Below are 25449 nucleotides of genomic sequence, written 5' to 3' on the forward strand. Positions count from 1 at the left end.
AAACTTCCTTAATAAGAAGTTCATCTTTCAACATGGAGGTTTGATTCAGTGTGCTGTCCTGTTCTAAGATGGATTAAAATGATCAGTTGTGACTAATGTGAATGTTGACTTTTGACTGTGGCAGCTTCTTTGACACAGTGTTAGGGTTTTTTTTAATAGGTATATTGGCAATTATTTATTGTGGCTTAGGATATAAATGCTAAAAACTGCAAATGTATCTTTCTAACTTATGGACTTTTTTCTCTTGCAGGGGATTTTTCCTGCAAACTATATTCACTTGAAAAAGGCAATCGTCAGTAACAGAGGGTGAGTATTCTTCCTTCTTTCTAAGAAGCTGTGGTGCTTCTCACCTAGAAAGGAATCTACGAAATAGTTATTAAAATGTATAGAGTGGTTTTAGTTCGTTGTATCTTTTGTTGCGTATTAGGGTTTGAAAATTAAATGTAATTCTGCAGAGCTTTGGGGCTTTTTTGTTTTTTAATATAGCAAGAATCAATTCTGTTGTTTACTCCTGTTCACTTTTGCTCATAAAATTGTAACTTCAGAGGTATAATCTGAAACACACGCATTTTAAAGAACTCTATGCGTATTTTTCATTTGTGCTTGTTTCCTCACTGGCAAAATTCTATATGTTCCTGTTTGTTACGGAGGCACTGGCATGTAGACAGCCCATCTCATTTATGAACTGATTTTCACTGAGACATAGCTGACAAGGTAGCTATGTTACTTTGAAACTTTTCAAAAGGATCCAACCCTCCACACCTCAAGGCAAAGAATGACTGAAGTACACTCTGCTGAAAATATTTTACCTTCACTGTCTTTATATGTAGCCCATATGTTGCTAGAGGTAGGTTTAATTTAGTTAATGTGAATAGCGATACTGATGGCAACATAATGTCAGAGATTTTGCTGTGTCTAGGCTCTATAACCTGCAAAGTTCCCTGTGAGATTGACTGAGACTCCTGAAATCAATATCTTGTGTCTTCACTGCTGCTCTTACCTGCATATTCTAGATTAAGGCCGCCGTGGGGAGTTTTATAAGTGCAGCATTTCAGACAGTGACCCAAGGCAACAAATTAAATGTGGAAGATAAAAATGTATTAAATGGCATTTAGTGAAGTACCTGTAGAAAAATATGTGACTTCTGATAGTCTTGAATTGTATGTTTATCCTCAGAGGGAGTGAGTAAAGATTGTAAGGGCAACTGTAATACTGATGCTTCATAACTTTGGAGTGTAATAAAATTATATATATTGCATAGAATGAGTACTCCTAACATGTACTCTCCTTAGGGGGAAGACCAGTTTCCTGGAATTTGTAGTTAATTAGTACTTGATGTTAGTTCAGAATTTGTAAAGGGCAACCTGTTCAGGATATTTAGATACTTACTAGGAAAGCTGATGTACTTCTTAAAAATAAGTATCAAAGACTGGTATACCAATTGATACAACAGAACGTAATACAATTCTGAACCAGAGATCATGGTTATTTCATGTTTTGGTAAAAGAAATTCTACTCCTGTATTTAAGAATATATTCAAAATGCCAGTATAAACACTTGTGAAATAATAGAGCGTGGTATATAATGTTCTTATATTTGAGTCATGGACCCAAAGTAATGTCATTAATATGTGGATATAATGGAGGAAGTCCAGGGTTATAGGAATGCAAAGCATCAAATTTACATGGTTAAATGTAGTCCTGATGTGCATTCTCTTTAAATCCAGTCATACTATTCAAGGCTGATCTTCCAAAATGTTTTATTTTTCACTGATGCCACAAGTTTGTAAATCCATTTCTAAAAATAATCTTTAGAAGAACATCTTCATTTGGTTTTGATTCCTGCCCCCCGCCCCCACCCCGTACTAGCTAAAGTATATTGTGTGATTCCTTTCATCCTTTAGTTTTCTGTGGTTTCTTAAAGGGATGTTGAACTATTTTGAATTCCTTCCCCGTAATGGCATTTTACAGAGATCTGAAAATAACTGAATTTTCAGCTAGAAGTGGTTGTGGCATCATTTTTAATGTTGTTACTGTCAAGAAAACTTTTGATGATATATACTAAATGCAGAATTTTTGTTTAACCATTGAAATGATCTTTGAATATGAGCTAAAGAATAGGTGTTGGGATTTTCATTATATTCTTAGTGTCGTACTTTAGATCACAAGCATACTCTGTGGAGATTTGTTAAAGCATGAATTGAGATTTCCTAGTCTTACTGTGGCCAAATTTGGGGGGGGGGGGGAACAAACCAACAAAAAACCCCAACCAAAACCAAAAAACAACCAAACCAAAATGAAACAAAAACATTGCAGGAGTAGAATAAAGCACAATCTCAGATGCCACGTGTCTGTCAGTGTTTCAGTTTCTCACAACAAAATGTTGGAATGATAAGGTCATTGGCATAATAATAGAAAAAAATTGTGATCTGTCTTAGTCTCCTGGTATGTATGTATATGAATCAGTGCTTTCCAGTCCCAGCTTTAGTGGATTGAATGCATACCTAATGTGACTATGCCAGGTTTTTAAGATAGTGATGTTTCTAATATATGTATATTTTGGATCTTAATATAAGATTTACTTACGTCATTGATGTGAATATGAGGTTTTGGTAGCTTGGAAATGAAGAATTGAAGCTTTTGTTTGATAAGTTTTCTGCTCCAAGAATACACAGAGACATAAAGTGACTTAACTTCATCATCCTCTCCCCCGTCGCTTGTTGCTTTTGGCTTCAGCTAATGTGGCACAATTATTTCTAGTAAGAATTTTCAAAAGGAAAATATTGCCATGAAAGTGTGTGGCTTTTTTTAATGATTAACTGTGTTCACTTTTAAAAAAACAAAACAAAAACCCAACGCCTTTCAGGATTAATTACATCTCATTGTTCACGTATTTACTTGTTAGCACTCATTTAACTCTGCACAAAGGACAGAAGAAATAGCCTAAACTGGTTATGGAATGGGGATTTTGTAGCTTCACTTCAGGAGAATTTCAAAATAGCTGTATGCACAGTTGCACTGCTGAAGAGGAAGGGTTCACTGTCCTTCATGGTTGTTGGATGTGCTGCAGAAGCTGTCTCTCACTTGACACTACTTGTCCCAAACCACCTTTTGAGCCAGTGTTTTTCAGTACCGCTACTTTAGGACCTATGGAAAATTGTTCCAACATGGTATGTTTCAGAAACGTGTTGGTTTTTGTTTTTTTTTAATTGTCCCTCTTTTTAAAAATGCTGAAAGAGCAGAAGCTTGAAATGGATCTTATTTTTACAGTGTCTGATACTTGTTTCAGTAATAGCATTCAACATAAAGGGCAAGTCAAGGCACTAATGGCTCAGATCCTATAATGATATTACAATACATACATTAGTTATCACATTCTTGCATTTCAGTGTGATGAAAGAGCGAGCTATGCTTGGCTGACATGGACCTGTTGGAGAGGGTCCAGAGGAAGGCCACAAAAATAATCAGAGGGATGGAACACCTCTCCTGTGAGGAAAGCCTGAGAGAGTTGGGGTTGTTCAGCCTGGAAAAGAGAAGGCTTGGGGAGACCTTATTGCAGCCTTTCAATACCTAAAGGGGGCTTATAAGAAAGATGGGGACAGACTTTTTAGCAGGGCCTGTTGCAAGAGGACAAGGGGTAATGGTTTTAAACTAAAAGAGGGTAGATTCAGACTAGATATAGGAACAAATTCTTCATGATGAGGGTGGTGAAACACTGGCACAGGTTGCCCTGAGAGGTGGTAGGTACCCCATCCCTGGAAACATTCAAGGTCAGGTTGGACAGGGCTCTGAGCAACGTGATCTAGTTGAAGATGTCCCTGCTCATTGCAGGGGAGTTGGACTAGATAACCTTTAAAGGTCGCTTCCAACCCAAACTATTCTATGATTCTCCTTTAATGGGTACGTAGGATCTCGACCACAAAGGGACAAGTCCTATTCTTTTGATTAGAGGACAGCTCACTCAGGTGTCACATGCAACATTGAAAAAGTCTTCTGGATAGGAAAGGTTAATAGATAGTAGATCTTTTGGGTAGTTAATGATATTGGCTAACATATTCGTTGGAGGGAAAAAAGGGTTGGACTGGCTTAGAGAGACGGGGGACAAACTGTGAAGAATCCCACTTTATAGGCAAATTAATTTAACATGCCATAATAATGAAAAGTGTTTTCATTGACCTTGCTTAGAACGAAATTACATATTTTGAACAGGTAACTAGGAAATGTTTCACGTAAGCTGATTCTTGTGGAATGTAATGGAGGAACAGTTGATATGACTGGAGTTGCTTCAGTGTTACAACAGACAAAAAGTTCCTCTTAAGATATTTTCCTTTATGTTGAACAAATTCAAACAAATTCAAGTTCTAGCATGTTACAAATTACTGTGCTGACATCCCCCCCCCCCCCCCCCCCCCCCCCTTTCCCAGGGTACCTTTCCTAATTTTTTCTCCTCTTCTTGTATAGGCAATATGAAACAGTTGTTCCACTTGAAGATTCTGTTGTGACTGAAGTCACAGCAACACTGCAGGAATGGGCTGTGCTCTGGAAACAGCTGTATGTGGTAAGAACAGTACTCTTCTCATTGTACTTTACTTCTTAAATATCTTGAGAGATATGTTGCCTGCATTTCAATCTGTTAGGAAAAAATCATAATCAATATAAGAATTGTTAGATTCATTTTATCTAGTGAGGGGTTTGCTAACTGCAGAATCACTGATCATGTGAGTTTCACATGGGCTACATTGGAAATTTCAGCAGTTTTGAAATTCTGCCTTCAGACTGAAAGCTTCATTGTTTAAAAAACTCCAATTTTAAAGTGTTCTTAAATATGTAAGAAGTAATATATGTGTTTAATAAGACAAAACGGAAGACTTCTGTAAGTCACATCAAAGACTTAAAAAAATTATTCAGCACAATCTGTGAGTATTTGTTTTAGCATCTAGAGTTTGAAAGAAGAACGCAAACAGAGGTCTTTTTGTACAATTGTTCCTTCATCTATTAAAAATAAACACTCAAGTGTATTGAGTTTTATACTCATCTATTTTATATAATTTTCAGTTGCTGCTACATGATGTCACCTACTTCTGCTTTCATCTTTCTTCTCTTACTTTTCTAATGTCCAAATCCCATGGAACAGTAAATAAAACACTTGCACATTTGAAAGTATTTTTTTCCTGGGTTGTATTTTCTCCTTTTAGCTTTTTACCTTAGTAATTACAAGGCATAACTGTAGGATTAGGATCAAGAACTGTAGGTGGTAGAAACATGAATTTCCTTTTTTTCCTTACTTTAGAGAAATACCTCTACATAAAGCTGCCGCAGCTTTGTTTCCTGGTTTAAATATAAACCTGAAGTTACAGTAGTTAGATATCTAGGAAATAAAACCAGAAAAGATCCAATTGAATGAGTCTAGTGTATCTCTAGCATAACCAGCCATGTTCCGTACTCCCTTCAAAAAGCAATCAAGCCTATTATGAAATTAGTTTTACTTTTCTTGCTCCCACTTCTTTGGGGATCATATGGCTCTGAAGAAATTTTCTTGGAAAGTAGCATCTGATCTAATTGGGGGTGGGGGAGGCGTGGTACATGGTATATACACTTTTTTAATGCCACTTTTACACCTAGTACTCCTTCTTTTCCCATTTCAAATACTTACCTCTCTGGTGTATGTGAATAAAGTGATCTTTTCTGTTTTCTTCCTGTAAGATTTTTCTCTTTTCCCCAGTGTCAGATGAAGAAGACAACAGTAATACTGACAATGGTATTGAATTGGAGAAAGGGGAATCATTTTACCTAAAAATGAGTTATACTTCCTTTCTACTAATCTATTTCTTTTTTATTGTTAAAACTAGTTCCTTGAGGGGAGGGAGAGAGAAAGCTCTAGCTATAAACTTTCACTTAGTGATTTTCTTTCTGGGACTGCTTTCTACTCTAGCTCATTATACTTACTATAACATTGAACACAACATTATTGTATTCTTAAATAACAGGGGAAAGAATTTACTGTTTCCATAGAACTTTGGAAGGAGGCATCTGTTCCATGACAAGAAGAAATTGGCAGAGCTTCAGAGTAGAAAATAAATTGCTTCATGGTGGGTTTTTTCCAGAAATTAGGAAAAAAAAAATTTCTAATATAGAAATAGTCACAGAGTTGTTTAGGTTGGAAGGGACCCCTTGAGATCATCGAGTTCAACTGCCTTCTCAAGTAGGGTCAGCTAGACCAGGTTGTCCAGGACTGCATCCAGTCAGGTTTTGAGTTTCTTGTGAATGGAGACTCCGCAACTTCCCTGGGCAAAGCTGTCAGTGTTTGACCACCTTCAGTGGTGTCTTTGTGTTCAAGACTACTGATGTAGGACCATAGCCTTTCTGACGTGAAAGAACAATCTACACCGTTGTTCAGTGGGTAACAGAAATTTGTCCCATTTACAAACTGTAAATTTGAAGCCTAAGTGTACATAGGTACACAAATAGATGTGGCAGAGCTGGAGTTAGGATTTTATAATTGGTGTTCAGGCTAGAAGCTATGCTGTAAGGTCGTATCTTAAAATATATTAAGAGACTAAATGGAAATACTTGCTTGTTGTTGGATCAGCACCAGCAGAAATTTTTATTATTCCCAAACTGTAATAAGAATCATCTAAGAAATCTAATTAATGTTATTTATCATGCCACTGTGCCCAGTCAGCTTTGTAGAAAAGTTTCTTACTGTAGTGAAAGTTCAAATGCTAGTTGTTACTGCAGATGCTTTCAGTAGGTCAGTACCTATAAATAGTAACAGTAGGCACTTCATTATTTAGTAGTATTGCACTGTAAGACAACTGCCAAGCAAAATGTACAGCATCTCTTAATATCTCTGAATAGGCTGAAATGTTAATCTCGTACTTTTTGGCAAACTTCTTACTTGGATTATGGTTTGAAAGACCAAGTTTGTTTCAATTAAAAATTCCAAGAAATTGCTTTAGTAATATTGTTGAGATACATTGTAAGGTTTGTATTTGCCTTTCACTTAAACAATAGGAATTGGAATGTAATACCCAGGAAGCCTGGAGCGATTAAAACACTGCCTGAAGAGGGATGCTATGTTGTTCCAAGATAAAATAGCTCAGCTGAAAAAAAATTGGAGGGAGGGGAACAGTAAGAAATAGAAGGGCAAAGTGAAGCACAACTTTGAGAGAGACAGTTGTAGAAAATTAGTTCGTGTAAAAATTGGCAATCTTCCTCGGTTCCTTCTGATCACAGAGTCCATGCTATTACTAGGAAGAAACTGTGCATGGGGAAGCTTGAATAAGTTTCAGTTATGAGAGTTGTGCAGTAATTTTAGTCTGTATGTCTGTGAAATAAATATTGGAAAGATTAGCCTGAGTTCACTATAGTACACGGGGCTGTGATATTCTTGTAATTTTTGCTATCACGGTGAAAGCAAAGTGATACTTAGTAGAACTAGAAGCTGAGACTGCGGAGAAGGCATTTGTGTGGAATGAGTTCATAAAGGAAGGGCTGCGCCTAAAATGAATTTGAAATAGAAAGAAGTATGGTGTGTTCTTTGCTGTACTGTAATATCATGTTATGCTCTGAGTAGTTGGATTCTGATATTATAACCCTTTTAAATGCTAACAAAACAATAAAATTTTTGAAAATGCAGGAGATTTCTCTCAAATTAGAAAGGGATACAAATAATACTGGTATGGAAGCTATCAGAATTTGTAATTTATATTGGGTGTTTTTTGTAGCAGTAATGACAAACTAGTTAAAAGTTCTATGCCTGCCTAAAAATCACCTTTTTTGTTACTGAGTAATCAGTAATAGAACTTAAATAAGGAGTAAAGATGATATGACTTTTACGGTTCTGGGGACAGACTTTTTAGCAGGGCCTGTTGCAAGAGGACAAGGGGTAATGGTTTTAAACTAAAAGAGGGTAGATTCAGACTAGATATAGGAACAAATTCTTCATGATGAGGGTGGTGAAACACTGGCACAGGTTGCCCTGAGAGGTGGTAGGTACCCCATCCCTGGAAACATTCAAGGTCAGGTTGGACAGGGCTCTGAGCAACCTGATCTAGTTGAAGATGTCCCTGCTCATTGCAGGGGAGTTGGACTAGATAACCTTTAAAGGTCCCTTCCAACCCGAACCATTCTATGATTCTATGAAAAGAGCACATTTTTTCCCCTATTTGAATATGTAGTCTGTGTGCAGATAGATACAGTGTCATGACACTGGAAAATAAAGAAGCAGTTCTTTGCTTTCTGATCTGCCTGTATCCAGGCTTCTGAGATGAGCACAGGAACAGTAAGATTTAGTAACTACTTTCTGTCAAAAAAGGTCGCTGTTCTATTTAACCTACTTGGTTTGGATTTTCCTACTTTCACTGTCATTGTACAAAATCTTTGGGAGGGAGTTCACAGGAACTGTTTAAAATCTGTACTATGTAAACGCTGTATACTGAGTTGCTCATAAAGTGGGTAGAATTTCTGATAACCACAGCTGTGACCAGATGTGTGTGTATATGTATGTGTGAGTGTATGTATACACATACACGCACATATGTACATATATTGTCACTAAGGGTATGAACCCTGTATCTTGTGTTATTGTTTTGCCTGGCTGAAATACTCTGTATTGTTCTTTAGATTAATTTGGACAAGATACCTATTTCATTTTGTGGGAAGCCTAAGAAATTTAAAAGAAGGTTCTACTTATCCTTTCTCAGTATTACAAAGGCGTATAAACAAAAGATGCCAGTGATTCCCTTCCCCAATACCGTACTTAATACGGAGTGGAAGAGGAAAGAAAAGTAAGACTATTATTGGTACCACTATGGGAAGCTGAGCTTGTTCTTATGACTACTCCAAAGGGACAAGGAAGAGAGAGCAGAAAAGCAAGAACAAACCTTGGGAGACTTCTGTAGGCACAGAGGTGGATAAAGATGCAAAATTGCATTTGTTAAAGTGAAATGTATGTGTGTGGCTCTCATGTAGTTGCCCAGACTAGTGTATGACTTCCATTGAGACAGCAAAATAATACCAGTAAGGTAGATAACTTTCTCTCTTACCCTGTATGTGTTGATAAGATTTGTTATTTTTATACTACTTCTAAATCAAGGATCTGCAAGTTCTCTGTGAGCTTTCGTTAATTAGGTCAAACAAGACTCCTGTGAGTTGTTAAGTCAGCTAAAGAGATCACTGAAACTCACAGTTGGAGCATAGTAGCTATTTTAACAGTAAAAAAAATTCCTCAGAGTTTAAGATGTGATGTGAGGACTATTTCTGTTGAAATAGCAGATGACTGTAGAGAGACCAAACATAATTGCCCAATTTAGAATTTGGTCAGATCAATAAAGGTAATTTGCTACTTTTATGCAGAAGGGGAGCGGGGGAAAAGTGTGGAGTGACTTCTCGTTTAGTTTTAGGAGTAAGACCTAATGGCATTGGGAATAGATGGAATTTTTGCCGGCTGAGTCTGAAACAAATTTCCTATTGGCTCCTTTTAAATTTCCTGAGGATCTTGTCAAGGAGAAGAGAGTGGGTAAAAGGCCTTGGTGCAATTGAAGCTGTCTGATTTAGGTGTTTTAGGGTGGCCCTAAAATTGAAGCATTAGTTCAAAACTCATCTTAAAAAGAAAAAATGCCATTCACTGAATCACTACTGTAGTTTACTCTTGTAGTGGAGTACTTTATGAGACTTTTTTATATAGTGAGGTGCCTTTTGCTTCATATCTGATAAAATATGGAACTGCTGATGCATTTTCCAAAATATGTAGACAGAAAAAAGTGTGGTATGATCTAAAACAGACATGCTGTATCTGAGGTATACTTCAGAAGGTCTCCCTTGAAGGAACAGAATTCCTTCAAGTCAAGGCTGAGCATATTTCATACACACTTACAGTTCTGTGCAAGCAAACTCCTGGAAAGATGAGGTATTTGTACCGAGACATGTACAGAAATGGTATTGCACATATATGTGGTCCTCTTTGCTTTTTCTAAGTCATTTTCAAGGTTGCCTGCAAATGGGAAGTTCCTGTAGGGTGATTGTTCAGGCATTGTGAAAGAGACATCTAAAAAGAATCTTAAGAGCTTGTCTGGCCCCAGTTGACACTAACAGAGAGACTCAAAGTTATCACTTTATTATCCATAGTCCTATGTTCTAATGTTTGGCAGTATTATGGATATTTTTATATCTTTCTATGTTTGGAGTGAAGGATGGATCTTCATGGAGTGGCCAGGAACTCAGGTAAGAGTTTGAGGCAGCTGATAGTCTTGTTAAGCACTGCACAGAGTATAAGGGAAACTAAGAGTAAATATTTCCACTTTCAGTAGCACCTAGTTCTTCGGTTTCTCAAAGGGAACAGTGTACTGGGAAAACATCTGATTGCTTAGCAACCTAATCAGAGGCTTTTAGCAGATTTGTCATTTGATTACTAGAAAATACTTGAACTTTTTTCTTGATTGGGTTGTAAAGGGTATGTGCAGAATGATTTGTAGAATACAGAATGATGAACCCTTCAGTGTTTTATGCGTAAGGTGGATATTTTTATAATTTTGTATGTTCAGTCATGGAAGGGGAAGCTGGAGGTAAATCATAGAATCACAGAATAGCCCAGGTTAGAAGGGACCTCGAAAGATCATCTGGTCCAATCTTTTGTGGGAAAGGGAGCCTAGATGAAATTATCTGGCACCCTGTCCAATTGCATCTTGAAAACATCCAGCGATGGGGACTCTACCACGTCCCTGGGGAGGTTGTTCCAGTGAATGATTGTTCTTACTGTAAAAAATTTCTTTCTTATGTTGAGACGAAGCCTCTCCCGATGAAACTTATACCCATTGCCCCTGGTCTTCTCCGCGTGGCTCCTTGTGAAGAGACGGCCTCCATCCTCTTTATAGCCACCCTTTAAGTACTAGAATACTGTGATGAGGTCCCCCTGAGCCTTCTTCTCCAGGGAGAAAAGGCCGAGCTCCTTTTGTCTTTCCTCATAGGGCAGGTTCTCCAGCCTTTTGATCATCTTCATGGCCCTCCTTTGGACCTGCTGCAGTCCGTCTGCATCTTTCTTGAATTGCGGGGACCAGAATAAAGACCACAGTATAGAAGTGTCACAGTGTGATTTATGTCTACTCGTTACCTTAGGCAGTTAGAAGGTTTTGTACCTAAAATTGTAGGCTTTTACGCTGCTTAGATATGTTGGCTTTGGAAAGTTGAGTAAAAGTCCTTCTCATGCTTTGTTAAATTGCGACTTGCATTTACATAAATTTATTAGCTATGGTTTCTTGGAGGTCTTTAGTGGATGTCATGACCTCTACATTTCTTCTTTGGTGGAACAGTCCTCATGTAGAGTCTGCACTTAATATTTATTAGGTCACTGCCATAAAATGCAGTCCATTTCAGTACATCTCCCCATTAGCACTAACTTGCTGAAGTTCAGTTTAAGTGCTTCATATTTTAAGGTTATAAAGGATTCCCATAATTATTATTTTTCCCTTCCCTATTTTTAAGAGATTTAATGCAGTCGGTCTCTCATAGTGATTTGTGGAAGTCTGTGAGCCTTAAGGAACTGGAAGTAGGCATAACTTTTTAGGAGAGTAAAATAAGATTAGTTTGTAAGCAAGTCTTACATCATTAAAGTATGAAAAATTACGATAATTGGTTTGAAAGTTACTTTCCTTTGAAGACCACAGAACTTATGGCTAGTTTATTGGATTTAAAGAACAGTATAACGAGGAGCAATATATGCAGTACATTTCACCTTTCATTTACTTCCACATATAGATTTATTACATCATTTAAGATTATTAGAATCAACTAGACAGTTCTTATGTATTTTCAAACAAACAAAGGTTGACTATAAAACAAAAACTACAAAGTATTAATCAGACTGTATGGGAGGAATATATGTTTTGAGTTACCATGGAGATGGATAGATTTTAATAGATTTTAAAAATAAAGACAGAATTAAATGTAAGTCACCTTCTGGTGTCCTTGGCAAGTCCTACTGTGACAAACTATGCGCGGGGTGTTTTTATAATTTCTTCCTTTGTAGGAGAATGTTATTTAGTCATTGATATGGGAGGTCATAATATGCTCTTTTATTTTGGTAAATAGAAGAGAATAGCTGCCTTCCCGATACTGAAATCCATAGCAAATTGTGGGGGGATTTGAAGATTTGGGTTTGGTTTTTTTTAGATTAATTTTAAATTTTTGAAGTATTAGCTAGTTTGTAGTTAACAGAGAGCTCTTTCCTTTTAGAACAATATCCAGTCTACCGCATGCTGAAAACAGTGTTACAGTGTACATGTAAAGTACATGTGCAACATTAAAACGTGAATTTGATTTCATTGAATGCTGGTTTAAGACTAGCTGTGAACAGACAACCAGCAAGGAAGCAGAAGAGAATTTACTCAGGGGAAAACAGTGGCTGACCTGCAGTTGCTTTCAAACTGTTTCTTTTGTACTGTAAACATACTGAACACTTAATTACATTAGACCAGGAAAAGAAGGTTTGCATCCAAAAATCCAAACAGGAATTTGAGAGTTTCTTCATCTGTAACTGGAGAGACTCACCTGGGTTGTTCCAAATATGATGTTATGACAGGATTGCATTTGAAATAGAGGCAAATGGTAGCGTGGTTTGATTTTAGTCTTCCAAAGATGTGTTTTGAGGAAACATGGCAGTTTGTTTTGGTTTTGTTTTGTTTTTAAAGAACAGAAATTTAGAGAAGAGGGAAAAAAAGGGGTAGGGGAAACTGGCAATCTGGCTTTTTGGATAGAGTGAGCAAGCTTGTGTGCATGTATAGAGCTTAGAAGGAAAAAGACTGATCATCCCTGGTGGGTATTTATTGGAACTAAAAAGACAGTTTGTTGGATTTCATTTTATAGAAGACAGATATTTTTTTTAATAGAAAAGCAAAGAACATCTGTCCTTTTGGCAGCCTGTATGGCACTGTTGTCCATGTGGTATCAAGAAGTGTCCTTCAGTCTTATCCTGATTTATGTTACCTTCTGTTGTTTCTATCCTTAAGACATAGAGGAAAAGGTAACTAACATATAATTATTAATAATTATTGTAACTTTAATATCTATCTATCTAACACAATTATATATGTTTTCTAAGGGGAGTGGGTAACAGAAAGTTTCACGGGTGGGAGGGTAGAAAATCAGGGTTATTAGAATCAGTGTCTGCACAAGCGTACTAAAAACCTTGTGGCTGGAGTGACAGAGAACACTAGCTGCAGCAGTGGCCTGCCAAATTTGATTACTCTCTGCATTGTTGCATTTGGCTGGAGAGGAGGTGATGGTTGATTATTGTGTCCTTCTAAACAAACAGGAATAAAAATGCATCTTAATTTAAAAACTCAGTGGTAAGTCTGGCAAATGGATAGTTGCTTCATTTTACATAAGGTATTAAGGTGAAATTAAAACATTTAACAAGATTATTAAAGACCTGTTTCTTCTTTCTTATTTCAACTTCCAGCCACGTGATTGTGGATATACTGTAGAGATAACTGGTAAATAAAAACTGTGCTAAAAGTATAAGTAGGGTTGCAAAGGCAAGCATTCAAGAACCAGGGAAGTGGCGGTGTTCTCAGTTTAGCCTACTTTTTCTGTAAGAGTATGATAAGACCTTTAATTTTGTGGTCACTTACCATATGGTATATGGTAATGAGGCTGTAAACCCCCTTCCTTCCTCATATGTTTCAACTATTCTGCAATGAATAGTGAGTGTGACTTCCAGAAAGAGGGAGAGCCACTCTTAAAAGGAAGAAAATGCAATGCTCCCTCAGAGAGGGTTGTGACCTTTCATCTTCCATGTCAATATTATAGGAGATATTACAAGCTAGTCATACAAAATTAGTGGATACTTTTATACTTAACTCCCTCTGTAAAACCAAGATAATATTATCTCTAGTCTTGCGTGTATTTTCACAAAAATGTTGTAGGTTTGAAGCACTTGGATGCTGAATGTTATGTAGAAATCATTAGGAATGGGGAATATCTGCCTTCATGGTAAGGTTTGAATAATTTTTAGTAAACTAAGCCCTAAGAACCATACGTTGAGCCACAAATGATAATGAAAATCAGAATGGCTGATTGGTCAAATCAGAATTAATTGGTCAAAATAAAGAGAGGTTCTGCATATGGTCATGCAATTAAAAACTATTGTAAAGCATATGTACAGGAGCCAGGGCTAATTTCGGTTATTGTTTATCCTCATTTTCTTGAGTGCTTGAGTTTCTCTTGGAGTAATTTTCTCATAACATGTTTTTTGTGAATGTTGGAATGAAAAAAGGGGAAATAAATATAAATGTTATCTTTGGGAATCACTCACATAATTCTTTAAATTGGTTACATCTTAGTTTTGAGCTAATAATGATTCATGGCCTTTGGAGAAATGTGTTCTCCTTTCAGAAATTCTTCTGTCTGTTACCTAAAGTTTTATTGTTTAATAGAAGTTATCATACTATGTTTTACACATAAAGATTGCTTAAAATAGAAAGAATACAAAGAAACAAAAATGAAGAAATTGGGAGAGGTTTCTGCGAGAGAACTGTAACTTAGCTTCTCACATTTTTTGTGTTCATCTTCCTGTAAATTTCATGGTGGTTTTGTTTTTGTTTCATTTTTAATTTAGAAGCAGAGCCTTGTGCTAGCTGATTGTTCATAGATACAGCTTTGGTTTTGTCATAAATGTTGATTAAATATAAAAAAAATAGATTGCCAAGTTTGATTTCAAAGTCTTTAGCTGCTATCGCTGCTGTCACTGTACTGTATAGTAAGAGCTTCTTCAGATAGTGAAGATACTTTATGATTGTACATTTACCCCTAAAAATGACATACTGCCTTTGAGGAAAAAATAAATAAATCTATCAGATGATGTGAAAAGTTAACTCCAAAAGATAAATGAATTTAGGGCACCCTGATGGCTTATAAAACAAACACCCATTTTTTTTTTTTAGTGCCAATAACTTGCTGCCACTAATAGCTCAAGATCCAATGTGTTTCGATGAGATCCAATAGATATTACAGAAAAAACTGCTGCTGAAATAATGGATAATATAAATCATGTGTAGGATTATATTATTTTCTGATAATAGCCACTGATACATGTATACCTTTTTGTATCGGTGGCCTCCTGTTGATGTGGTCTCTAGTGTTTTCCTTCAACACGAATGTGTGCTGCTGCTGCTAATAGTTCCGAAGGGCACAGCAAATGCTAAAGGTACACGAACACTGCTCAGCCAAATACTGCATCTCACCTGCATGTGGCCGAGAGTGGCATCTGTGGCTGTTGCACAAGCAAGTGCAGAGATGCAGGAAATTTAGGAACCCCTGTTCTAGGGATGAAGGGGGAAGTAATAGCTTTGGGTCCAAAGAAATTTAATTGCTTTTTAAAAATGGTATTTAAAGTCCACTCTTTTGCTCAAAGTCTTATCCTCAACAGTTAAGATTGCATGCACATGTGACTTGTCACAAGGCTTTCTAGGGCTAATATAACGATATTAATTCTTTCTTTTCATTGTGTTTTGCTGAGCTGCATGTGAATTTTGGAATGTCTCTGAGCTGAAAGGACTTTTCATAAATTTGGAAGATCCTGTGTGCCAAGTTCTTTATCTGAAGTTGGGTGTGTTTTGGTTGGTTGTTTTTTTGGGTTTGGTTTTTTCTTTCCAGTAAAATGGCAGTAGTCTGACTTCAAAGACCTTTACATAGCAGGGGAAATAGTGGTATCTTTTATGTTCTTTGCCATTCGAGCATTAGCTGTTTGATCTAAATTAAATTGCAGTTGATGGAGCAGCTTTCAGTTTATTCTTTCAGATATGTCCTTAGAGGTGATGGGGAATTTGTGAATGCTTGCTCTGTAGCCTATGCAAGAGCAGGCATTCAGAAATGAAGCTGAGATTGCATCCTTTCAGAAGGAAAGGGAGACTGTTATTTAATACCTCTCTGGACTTTTCACGCTGATGTAAGCTGGCATTGCTGCTGAAAGAGGCAGTTTGTCTCCTTCCTGTCCCCTCCTGCCCTGTGACCCGTTCCCACCCTGTCCTTTCTGGCAGCAGGCAGTTGTGTAGGCAGCGAGTGAGTGGACTGAGGAGCTGTGTGTTCCTGTCCTGTCACTCGGCAGCTGATTAGGGGGAGTTTGAGCTTCTCTTGTGTTTGATCCAGTAGTTAATACCTTTTGATAGAACTGTTACATTGATGTTTATCAAAGATGCAGGTTTCTAGTTACTATATTATGTAAGTCTTTCTTTGATTTAAGAATAATACTTACAAGTTTCTTTTATGAATTAGCATTAGCTCAGTTTATTGTGTACAGATGCATATATTGTCAGTGTTTTCTAATACAACACTTAAAGTACTAGTAGTGATCCTAGTGCTATTACTTTTCCACATCTTCTATTACTGATAGCATTTAATATTTTCTTTTGACTCAGGGTAGGCCAGTAAAGGGTTGAAGGCAGTAATTTTATTTTGGGAATCCAGCTGTATCTTCCTCCGTCATTTTTCCTAATAGCCTCAGAACTTGAGGTAATAGTTAATAAAGTCTTTTTGTTCTATATATGAGCTGGCATTCTTAGCCATCTTGCAGAGCGCATACTGAACAAGCACTGAGTTACCGTTTTTAAGGAGTGAGGTAGTTACACTTTTGGTCTCAGAATTTTTGTTTTGACCTGAATAGCTCAAGTTTAATTTGAAGTGCATGGGGCCAGTTACCTTCCACAGTGAGATAAACTTCTGCAGTTTCTCTGCAGGTGAGATTCCTGCCTAGTGAGTATCTAGTGATTTTAAGTGGTTTTACTGATACTATCAAATGGACTTGTTATTTTCTTATTAGAGGGACATGCTTGGAAACCTGCTCAGATAGGATTTAATGAATTTCTAAAATGTAGCATAGAATAGTGGCTCATAATACTAAAAGAAAGCTAACTTATTTTCTGGGAAAACTGGGAAAGAACAGCGGCAGAGGTTTCTTTTTAACCTTTCTTTCTGTGTGCTTACTAATGAAAAGGAAGCTGTGAAGAAACAGGTATATGGCAGGTTTTAATGAATGTGATGACAGAGTTAATGGATTTAATGAAATTACTGTAAATAAAAACATTAATTATGGAATATTTGGTAGAATGGAAGAGAGGGAAGAAGAAAATAAGATCTTAACCACTGTGGTTTTTTTGTAACAACCAAATAACTTTAAGGGTATTGTATATAGCTATTACTAGTATCTTCATTTCATTTAAATGTATGTGGTAGCAGAAACTTTGGATCTTGGAAGTTATTGGTCCATGTGCTGGATCCTTAGATAGATATGGTATATTTTTAATATTTCAAAAACATAATTTGAAAAAAAAGAAACTATACTGTCACTTTGAATCGGGAGGTGCATATTACTTCAACATTGTGTACTTTTTTAGAAGGCATCAAACCCTGTCATCTTTCTCCTGCTCAGTGAAAAAGACCTGTACAATGTTGCAGATCAGTTCTGAATTGGCAGAGCACTGTGCTCTGAAGACCAGCCCTAAGCTTCTCGGAACTCATGTCAATTATTCAATGGACCTCAGATGTTAAAACAAACAAAACCCCCCACCCTAAACATTGCGAAATTTTGATTTGTACTTCTGTACAGGGAGCTCAGCTACCCCATTTCTTCTATCTAACTCTTCTCCCATCATTTGTCCTCTTTTGTCTCATTCTTTTTCAGGATTCCACTCTGAGCTTCGCGTTAAATCTCCATCTCCCTTTCCCGATTCCTTGTCAGTTACTTCCCAGTCAGTCCCAGTGATGCATGTACTAGTCTTTATTTTGGTGAAACCTTAGTATGTTTTCTTCTATTTCCTGAATTTTATCGGGTACTTCTTGCTTTTCTAAATTAGTTTTTGTTTGTTTGTTTAATTCTTACTCTAACTGTTATGAAAGGAACAAGTAGAATAAGTGTTGACTTCATTTTTTCCTACAATTAAAAAATTCTCTGGACAATTCATTTAGCTGACAAGAAGTGATATACAGAGATGTTTTAGTTATTACTTGAAGAGGCACTAAAGATAGTGAAATGGGGATATCCAGTTGCCTTTCAAAAGAGGAAAATGTTGCAACCAATCAAGTGCTAAGAAGATACAAACCAAAGACAAGTTTTCTGTCAATTTTTGTCTGGCCCTTGTGTCATAGAATGTAAACAGAATGGCAGTTTGTTTTAGGGGAACTAACAGCATCACTGACAAGTTTAGAATTGGGAGGATGATTTTAATGAGCCAGTTAGGCTTGTTGTTGGATTTTGGTGTCATACTCTGAAGTAGCTGCTGAGTCTTGCTGTCTCAGATCTGACAATAATTGCAGACATGTCAGCTCTCACTGTAATACTGTTGGCTGTCATCATGTAAATCTACATTAGAAACACATCTAACGCAAGTATTCTATTTAACAGTTATTCCGTTACCAGCATAGTATTCTAGAAATAACATAACTGTGATTTGATATTTCTGTTAAAACCAATGCCATTGCTGTGTTAGATAAATCACAGAATGGTAGTATTAAAATAGTTGCAGAAAGAGGAAAGATAGACGTTAAGCACATTTCCTTATTTAAAAAAAAATTCTCCTGTGTGAAACAATCTAAAATAAATCTTTTCTAGTTGTCAGTTTTATTTATCCTAGAAAAGCCATATCCTGTTTTAAGATATAATTTTTTAAAACCTTAGTTCTTCATTCCACTACCATCTTTCAGGCTTTTTTTGTAGGTAGATCTGGGAAATACATAACTAGGTAGCTCACAAGCATCGCCAAAAAAAGCCAGAATTTTCTTACACATGGACAATAAGCTGAAGCATTTATACATTGTGTGGCTTTCTGATGCAAGTAGTGCTACTCAGTTGCCCTTTCTTTTTTTTTTTTTTTTTGAGAACATTATTGTGCAGTGAAAAACACTGTATTTCTGATGGAGTTCTCCCATTTTATTAGAGGAAATCAGAAAGCTATACCTTATGGTATAGCTATACCTAGCTATACCTGTCTTTCATTAGAGGTCCTCAAGTTGGCCTGGCCAGGGCCTTCTGATGGGTGTCACTTTGAATACTCTAGAGGATCCCATTTCCTTTCCTTCTTTCTTCTACCCCTCTGCCCTATTAGGTTGAATCTCTTTACCAGTTCTAACTCAATCCAACCAAAAAATTAATTTTCTTGGGAATAAGTGGCTGTGTAGAGGGAAGAAATGTAATTTTATCGCTCCTGCCATAGGAGGGACTGCAGTGCAATTTCATCCGTATTGTGAAGCAGAAGGTAATTCAGACAGGAATGAGCTTTGAGAAGCCAGGCTTCATAATGTACGCTGCTTATTGCACTTATGCATACGCTAGTGTCTGTGTGGCTGTGTAGTGGGAATTAGGGAATTATCTGGCTGAATGCTAACCATCTTTAATTCTGTTGCTGTTTTTCTGGCAGATTAGATTCTTGACGGGGCTTACTGTACAAGTGCCAGTCACGGTGCGTGGAAAGGAGACAATAGGCTCAGACAATGAAGGGTTTTGAGACTACTTGCTTTTTTTTTTTTTTTTTAGCAACATGTATTTCTGGTGGATTAAACTGGCTGTGCTGCCACAGTGTTACACTTTAATGTAATAAATGAGTGGTTACCAATAAAAGGAGTTGTTATACTATTGGTATAATAGTATATGTTGGTATATGTTGTATAATAGTATAATGGTTGGTGCCATAAAATGGCAGGTGTTATTATATTGGTTATCGCAAACTCTTCTGTTGTGGAACTTGATTATTGCTGTGCTTTTTATCTCCCATCATAGAGTTTTGGCTTAAAAATCAGACAGAACCAGGCAAAGAATATTCTCATGGCTTGCAGGGAGTTTTACTGCTGTGACTTAAGTTTTACAAGCACAGAATCATAGAATCCGGTAGATTGGAAGGAACTTCTGGGGGTCTCCTGTACAACCTCCTCCTCAAAGCAGAACCTATTAGAGCAGGTTGTTGAGGATCTTGTCCAGTTGAGTTTTGAATATTTGTGAAGATCCCACAACCTCTCTGGGCAAAAATCTGTTCTAAATTTTGACCACCCACAAGGGAAAAATGTTTTCCTTTCATCTAGTTGGAATTTCCAGTGTCTGTTGCCTTTATTCCTATTCTGGTGCACCTCTGAGAAGAATCTGGATCCATCTTTTCTAAATATTCCCATCTGGCAGTTGTACACGGTAAATAAGTACTCCAGATGTCTCATGACTACTGAATAGAGGGGAAGAATTGCCTCCCCTGACCTGCAGGCTACCCTCTTGCTAATACAGCCTAGTATATGGCTGGTCTTTGCTGCAAGGACAGCATTGCTGGCTCGTGTTCAGCTTCTTCACCAGGATCACCAGGTTGTCTTCCGTAAAGCTGCTACCTGCCCTTGTTGCATAAGGTTATTCTATCCCAAATGAGGAGGACTTTGTATTTGCTTTGGAAGAACTTTGTGAGGTTCTTGTTGGTTCCTAAACCAACAGTTTAGGAAACTGCTCTGAATAGCAGCCTCCAGTGTGGTGACTGCTCCCCCAAGCTTGGTATCATCTGCAAAGTGGCTGAGACTGCTCACTATTCCAGTATCCAGATTGTTAATAAAGATGTTGGTACACTGAGGGATGCCACTAGGAACCAGCCACAAGTTGGTCTACGTACTGTTGATGACCACCTTTTGAGCCTGGCAGTCCAGCCAACTTTCCACCCAACTTAAAATCCATTTGTCCAGTTCATATCTCAACAACATGGCTTATAGCACGTGTTCTCCAGGAGATGTGCCCTGGCTGTCCCAGGCCAAGTATCTTTTCTGACATCAAATCTTAAAACTTCATAGTTGAGTTTCCCTGTCTTGTAGTGCTACCCTTCTCTTCAGAAATTGTCAGCCATGGCAGAGATAGAAACCATGCACACCCTTAAATCTGATTACAAGTTGCATTGATAAAGTTAACAATAAATGTAGGACTTCTGCAGGCATTAACTAACCCTCCCTCGACACTATGATTAACGAAATTAACAGTGCAGAATTAAATATAGCATTTACTAAATGGTTTAAAAACAGACAAATTGGTAACAAAGCAGTTGAAAATGGAGAATAGTTATTCAGTGCTGCTGCTTGTAATAGAACCTGCAGGGATCTGTTCTTGTCTCTTTGTTATTCACTATTCTCATAATAGGAATCAGAAAAAATTGGTGCAGTCTCATAAAATTTGCTGATGATGCAGAAGTAGAAAGTTAAATAATGATTAGTTCAGAAATTGTACGATTTCTGTCAGATACTTGGCTCATTTAAACAGTATCTATTCTAATACATCCAAATATAGAAAGGACCTACAGATGGTATTTGTGTCCTGAGGTGCAATGACACTCAACATGATGAAACATTATTATGGCTAACCAATTGCACATCAGCCTCTTTCTTGATTTTGATAGCTAAGAGGATAAGAAGTCTTGCCTTTATAGGCAGGGGGGCATCTTGGGGGCAGGGGAGGAGAGTAATTGAAAATTTCTCTGTATAGACTAAATGAGGTGATTGTTGGGCAATTGCTACTGATTCTGCAGTGTCCTCTTCAGAATAGATGTGGAAAAGCTAGAAAGATTCAGAGATGATCTGCAATACTTGATTCTTGCAAGGTGCAAGGAGTGATAGGAGAGGGAACCTAGAATGGGAGGGGGGACATAGAATGGATCTTCAGGTTACCTAGTCCATCTAACTCCTTTAAGGCAAGCTGATTTCTAACTATGGCATTTTCAACATGAGCTTGTCTTGTCTGTTTTAAAAAAAAAATGTCTACTACAATGGATATTTTGCAGCCTCTCAAAGTTCAGTACTTCTTGGCCCATGCTGTTAAAGACTTTTTTTCTGAAGCCTATGCTGAATCTTCCTTATTGCTTGTTATTTCTTGTTCTACTTGCCATGGACAAGGAGAAGAGATTGTTCCATTCCTCTTTCCTGCAAGTTTTTGATTTAAATTTTTTTCCTAATTCTTGTCATTTCTAGACTGAGCCAAACAGTCAAACCTAATCTTTAGAATATATCATGTCTTCTGGGTAGTCTCATTATTGCTTTAAAGAATTACCTGTTTATCCATACCTTCTCAATGTATAATAGATAAAAATGTATATCTAGAAAAGTAAATATATAAAAGTGAGAATAACATTCCAGCAGAAGCCTGACGAATACAGAGTAGGGTGAAGAAATTACTTTGTACACTTATTCAGACAAACTGCAGAAGTTCAGTGAGGAGTCAGCGTATTTATGTATGACTTACAAGTGGGTACATGGAGGAAGGTTTCAGGTAGATAATTGCTAATTGAGGTAATCTGTCAAAAGTCTGTCTCAATCTGTCAGTTTTGTCAAAAAAGATACAACAAAGTCCAGTATTTATAAACTGAAGCCATGCAAATTCAGAATAGAAATGAAGCCACTTTTTAATAATTAGGGTAATTAACAATAAATCACAGAAAGCAGTTGCTTCTTTATTACCGATATCTTTAAAACAACACTGGATTGTATTTTAAATGATCTGTTGCCACATTATCTTAGAGGAAGTATGTTGCAGCAATCTGTGAGCGAGTTTCTATGGCATGTGCCCTGCAGGAAGTCAGACTAGATAATCACAATAATCCTTTATAGTCTTGGAATTGATGAATCTTTAAATCTGCTTAGTCAGGACCAGCTGTGTTGAAAAACAGCGTTACTAAAATACAAAAAAAATGCTAAGGAGAAGTGGATATACTGCACTGATGTGTTTTATATCCTTTCAGGCAAGACAATTGTATGCAAAAGTCTAATAGTTTTTTTTAGGAGTCTTTCCCTAGTGATGTCTTTTGGAGATGATATGCTAATTCTTGTACCCCTTTAAACATATTTTTTGTGGTTTTTTATGACTTATCTACTTGACAAGGACACGCTTTTCAGCTATTTATATATAAACTGTGGAAAAGATTGACATTCGATACTTTTTTTGGCTTACTTATGTTTCAAACACTGTAGAGAACAGCAGATATTTTAGATATCTTTGAGTGGGAGATCACTAGAAATGGTTCAGATGCTGTGTAAAGGTGTAAGGGTGAGTCAATAGCTAGTTCTTTTGCTTTTGAGACTGTACTGATTCGGCAGTGGAGAATCAGTAGTGTACTTGAGGGTACTGCATTGCCAGATGCGCTGTGTTTCAGTCAAGAAATAATGCTGACATAATGCTTCACTTATAATGGTTAAAAACTCCAGTTAATAAATAACTAAGCTGAGTGTTAGCCTGTGTAATGATATTTGTCTTCCTTTCCTTTTGGCTTTTGTCTATGGAGCATGCTATTACATTTTAAGCAGTAGTGAAAACACCTAACTTCTGTCTCAGAAGGTGACCCTATTTAAAATAGATGGGAAAAAAAATCTCAATATTCCACACTAACATGAATACTTTGATATTTGTTTTTTATAATAATGAGATGCCCTAAGTGGAAAAACATGTTTTTGTTCTGATGTTATTGGGATCTTTGTTTAAAATCTGCAGTTTTAACAGCTGCCAGCCACAGGTCCATTACAAATATTTGCAGTGTTATTGTCACATACATGGAACAAACATTTTTAAATTGAAGAGGTTTGAATTAATTCTCTATCCTGGGAGTTGTACCTGTTTTCTCTTAGCTTTTTATTTGCAGCTCTGCCTCTCATCTTTTAACTGTTTTAATTTTTTTGTTTACCAAAAACTTGAATATTTTACAGAACAAGTAAAAACAGGTATTTGAAAACAAGCTTTATTTATAATTTACATCCTACTTGCTGCATTCTACTTTTTTTTTGTGCTTTTTGTTTAACTACTAAATTGTAATTTATGTTTTCAGTCCTGCTGTATTATGAGGTGGCTATCAGCTCAGTGCCAGAGTTTACAGCTAGTCTGCTTCACACATTCTTTCGTAGGGTGAAGGAGCTTATCTTTAGCTTGCATTTGAATCAGTTATTATTTTACCACTCTTCTTCCTGAGGCCATATGTGGTGCTGCATTTACTGTCAAGGCAGAAGAAATTACTTGTTTATACAAGTCTTACTTTGATGGATCAAACTCTTCTTAACAACATTTCTGGCTGTTCTGAAACCCAAACCATCTTGTCACAGAGTATCTGAGTTGATCATACAGTGCATTTCCGTTTGCTATTAGCTGTCTGGAAGCACCTTCCCTAAAACATAGAGATACTCTGCACCTCAGCACAGCCAACACCGCCTGCATGGTTCAGAGATGTCGGTATCAGCAGGGTGGCCCAATAAAACAACTTCTGCTTTTACTAGCTTTGTGTCCTTGACCTGGCAGCCGAGCCAGAGGCTCCGGTCAAATGGTACTAGTCATTGACACAACTGATATTCTTTGGATCTTTCTCTTTAGGAAAGATTTTGTTCTTCATGTATACACATTAAAATCTGAACTTGAATACATAAGAAAGGACAGTTATTTAGTCAGTAGTAACAGTTGTTAAGTGTGTGGATCCCATGACCTGCCCTTTATTTCTCCTTCTGTCATGCTCCAAAGTAGGAGTATCATAGAGGGTTTGCATAAATAGGAGCTGGGGCTCCTCCATTCATTTTCCTTTTTCGTAATAGTAGAGGGAGGCATATAATATGTCTGAGACACAAATGAGCATTACTGTTAAAAATGTTGATACATCAATATGAGTTTGCATAGATTGAAATAGCTCCAAGAACCATAAAGAATCATTACTCCCAGTAAGGAGAAAATACTCATGTATAAAGGAATTCTGATTTTCATTTTCTCACAATTTTATATTTCATATCTGATGTTTGAATAAAAATAATTGCATTATAATGCAGAACAGAAACAGAAAATTTGAAAATCTGGAGATTTTTAAGTTAGAAGATCAATTTGGGTGATCGGCTTACCTTCCAAAAAAATCCTGAACTTAAAAGTAAAATGTACATAATTTCACTTCATCTTGGTCTTCATTTTAGGAAAAAAGTTGTGTTATTTTCTGAACTATGCCAAGTAATTATTTTATATAGACAAAATTAAGACTTCCAGGATGGATTAGATTGTGCTAAACATCTGTGTGAAGTAGTAGAAACGGATAGATTCTCTATTTAAATTGCTAGGTAAATGGGCTATAATTTTCTCCCATAAAGTATTTTCCTCTGCTGGACAGTGGTCTCTGCTTTTGGAAGCTTCTTCAGTTAAGGTTCAGCATTAGAACTTTCTAATAATTCAGGGAGATATTCTGGTTTTTCATCTTGTTCTTTTTCACCCTCTTAAAAAAAGGATTAAGATTAATGTTTCTAATGTGTGTAAAGCAGTTGTGATTTCATCAGTAGCATTGGTTCAGTTGTCCTCCCCTGACAGAAACGTAAATCTTATAAATCTTAGCTCATCTTGATTTTCAGTGCATCAGGTAAATCTGATGGATTCAGTCCATCCAGCCTATAAAAAGATACGTTGTACTGCCTACACTGCCTTTAACTGCACAAGAATAAATGCTAC

The 25449-nt window shown here is 36.8% G+C and overlaps 1 protein-coding gene across 1 annotated transcript in view; it reads left to right on the forward strand.

Moving 5' to 3' along the window:
- The window catches only part of DOCK3 (dedicator of cytokinesis 3), a 206776-nt gene that overhangs the window by 22897 nt on the left and 158430 nt on the right, over positions 1-25449 (forward strand). Inside the window, 2 exon segments of the mRNA XM_050904891.1 lie at positions 251-306; positions 4461-4557. Coding sequence (XP_050760848.1) covers positions 251-306; positions 4461-4557 — 153 coding nt within the window.

This window comes from Gymnogyps californianus, chromosome 13 (assembly GCF_018139145.2).
Source record: "Gymnogyps californianus isolate 813 chromosome 13, ASM1813914v2, whole genome shotgun sequence".
Taxonomy (NCBI): Eukaryota; Metazoa; Chordata; class Aves; order Accipitriformes; family Cathartidae; genus Gymnogyps; species Gymnogyps californianus.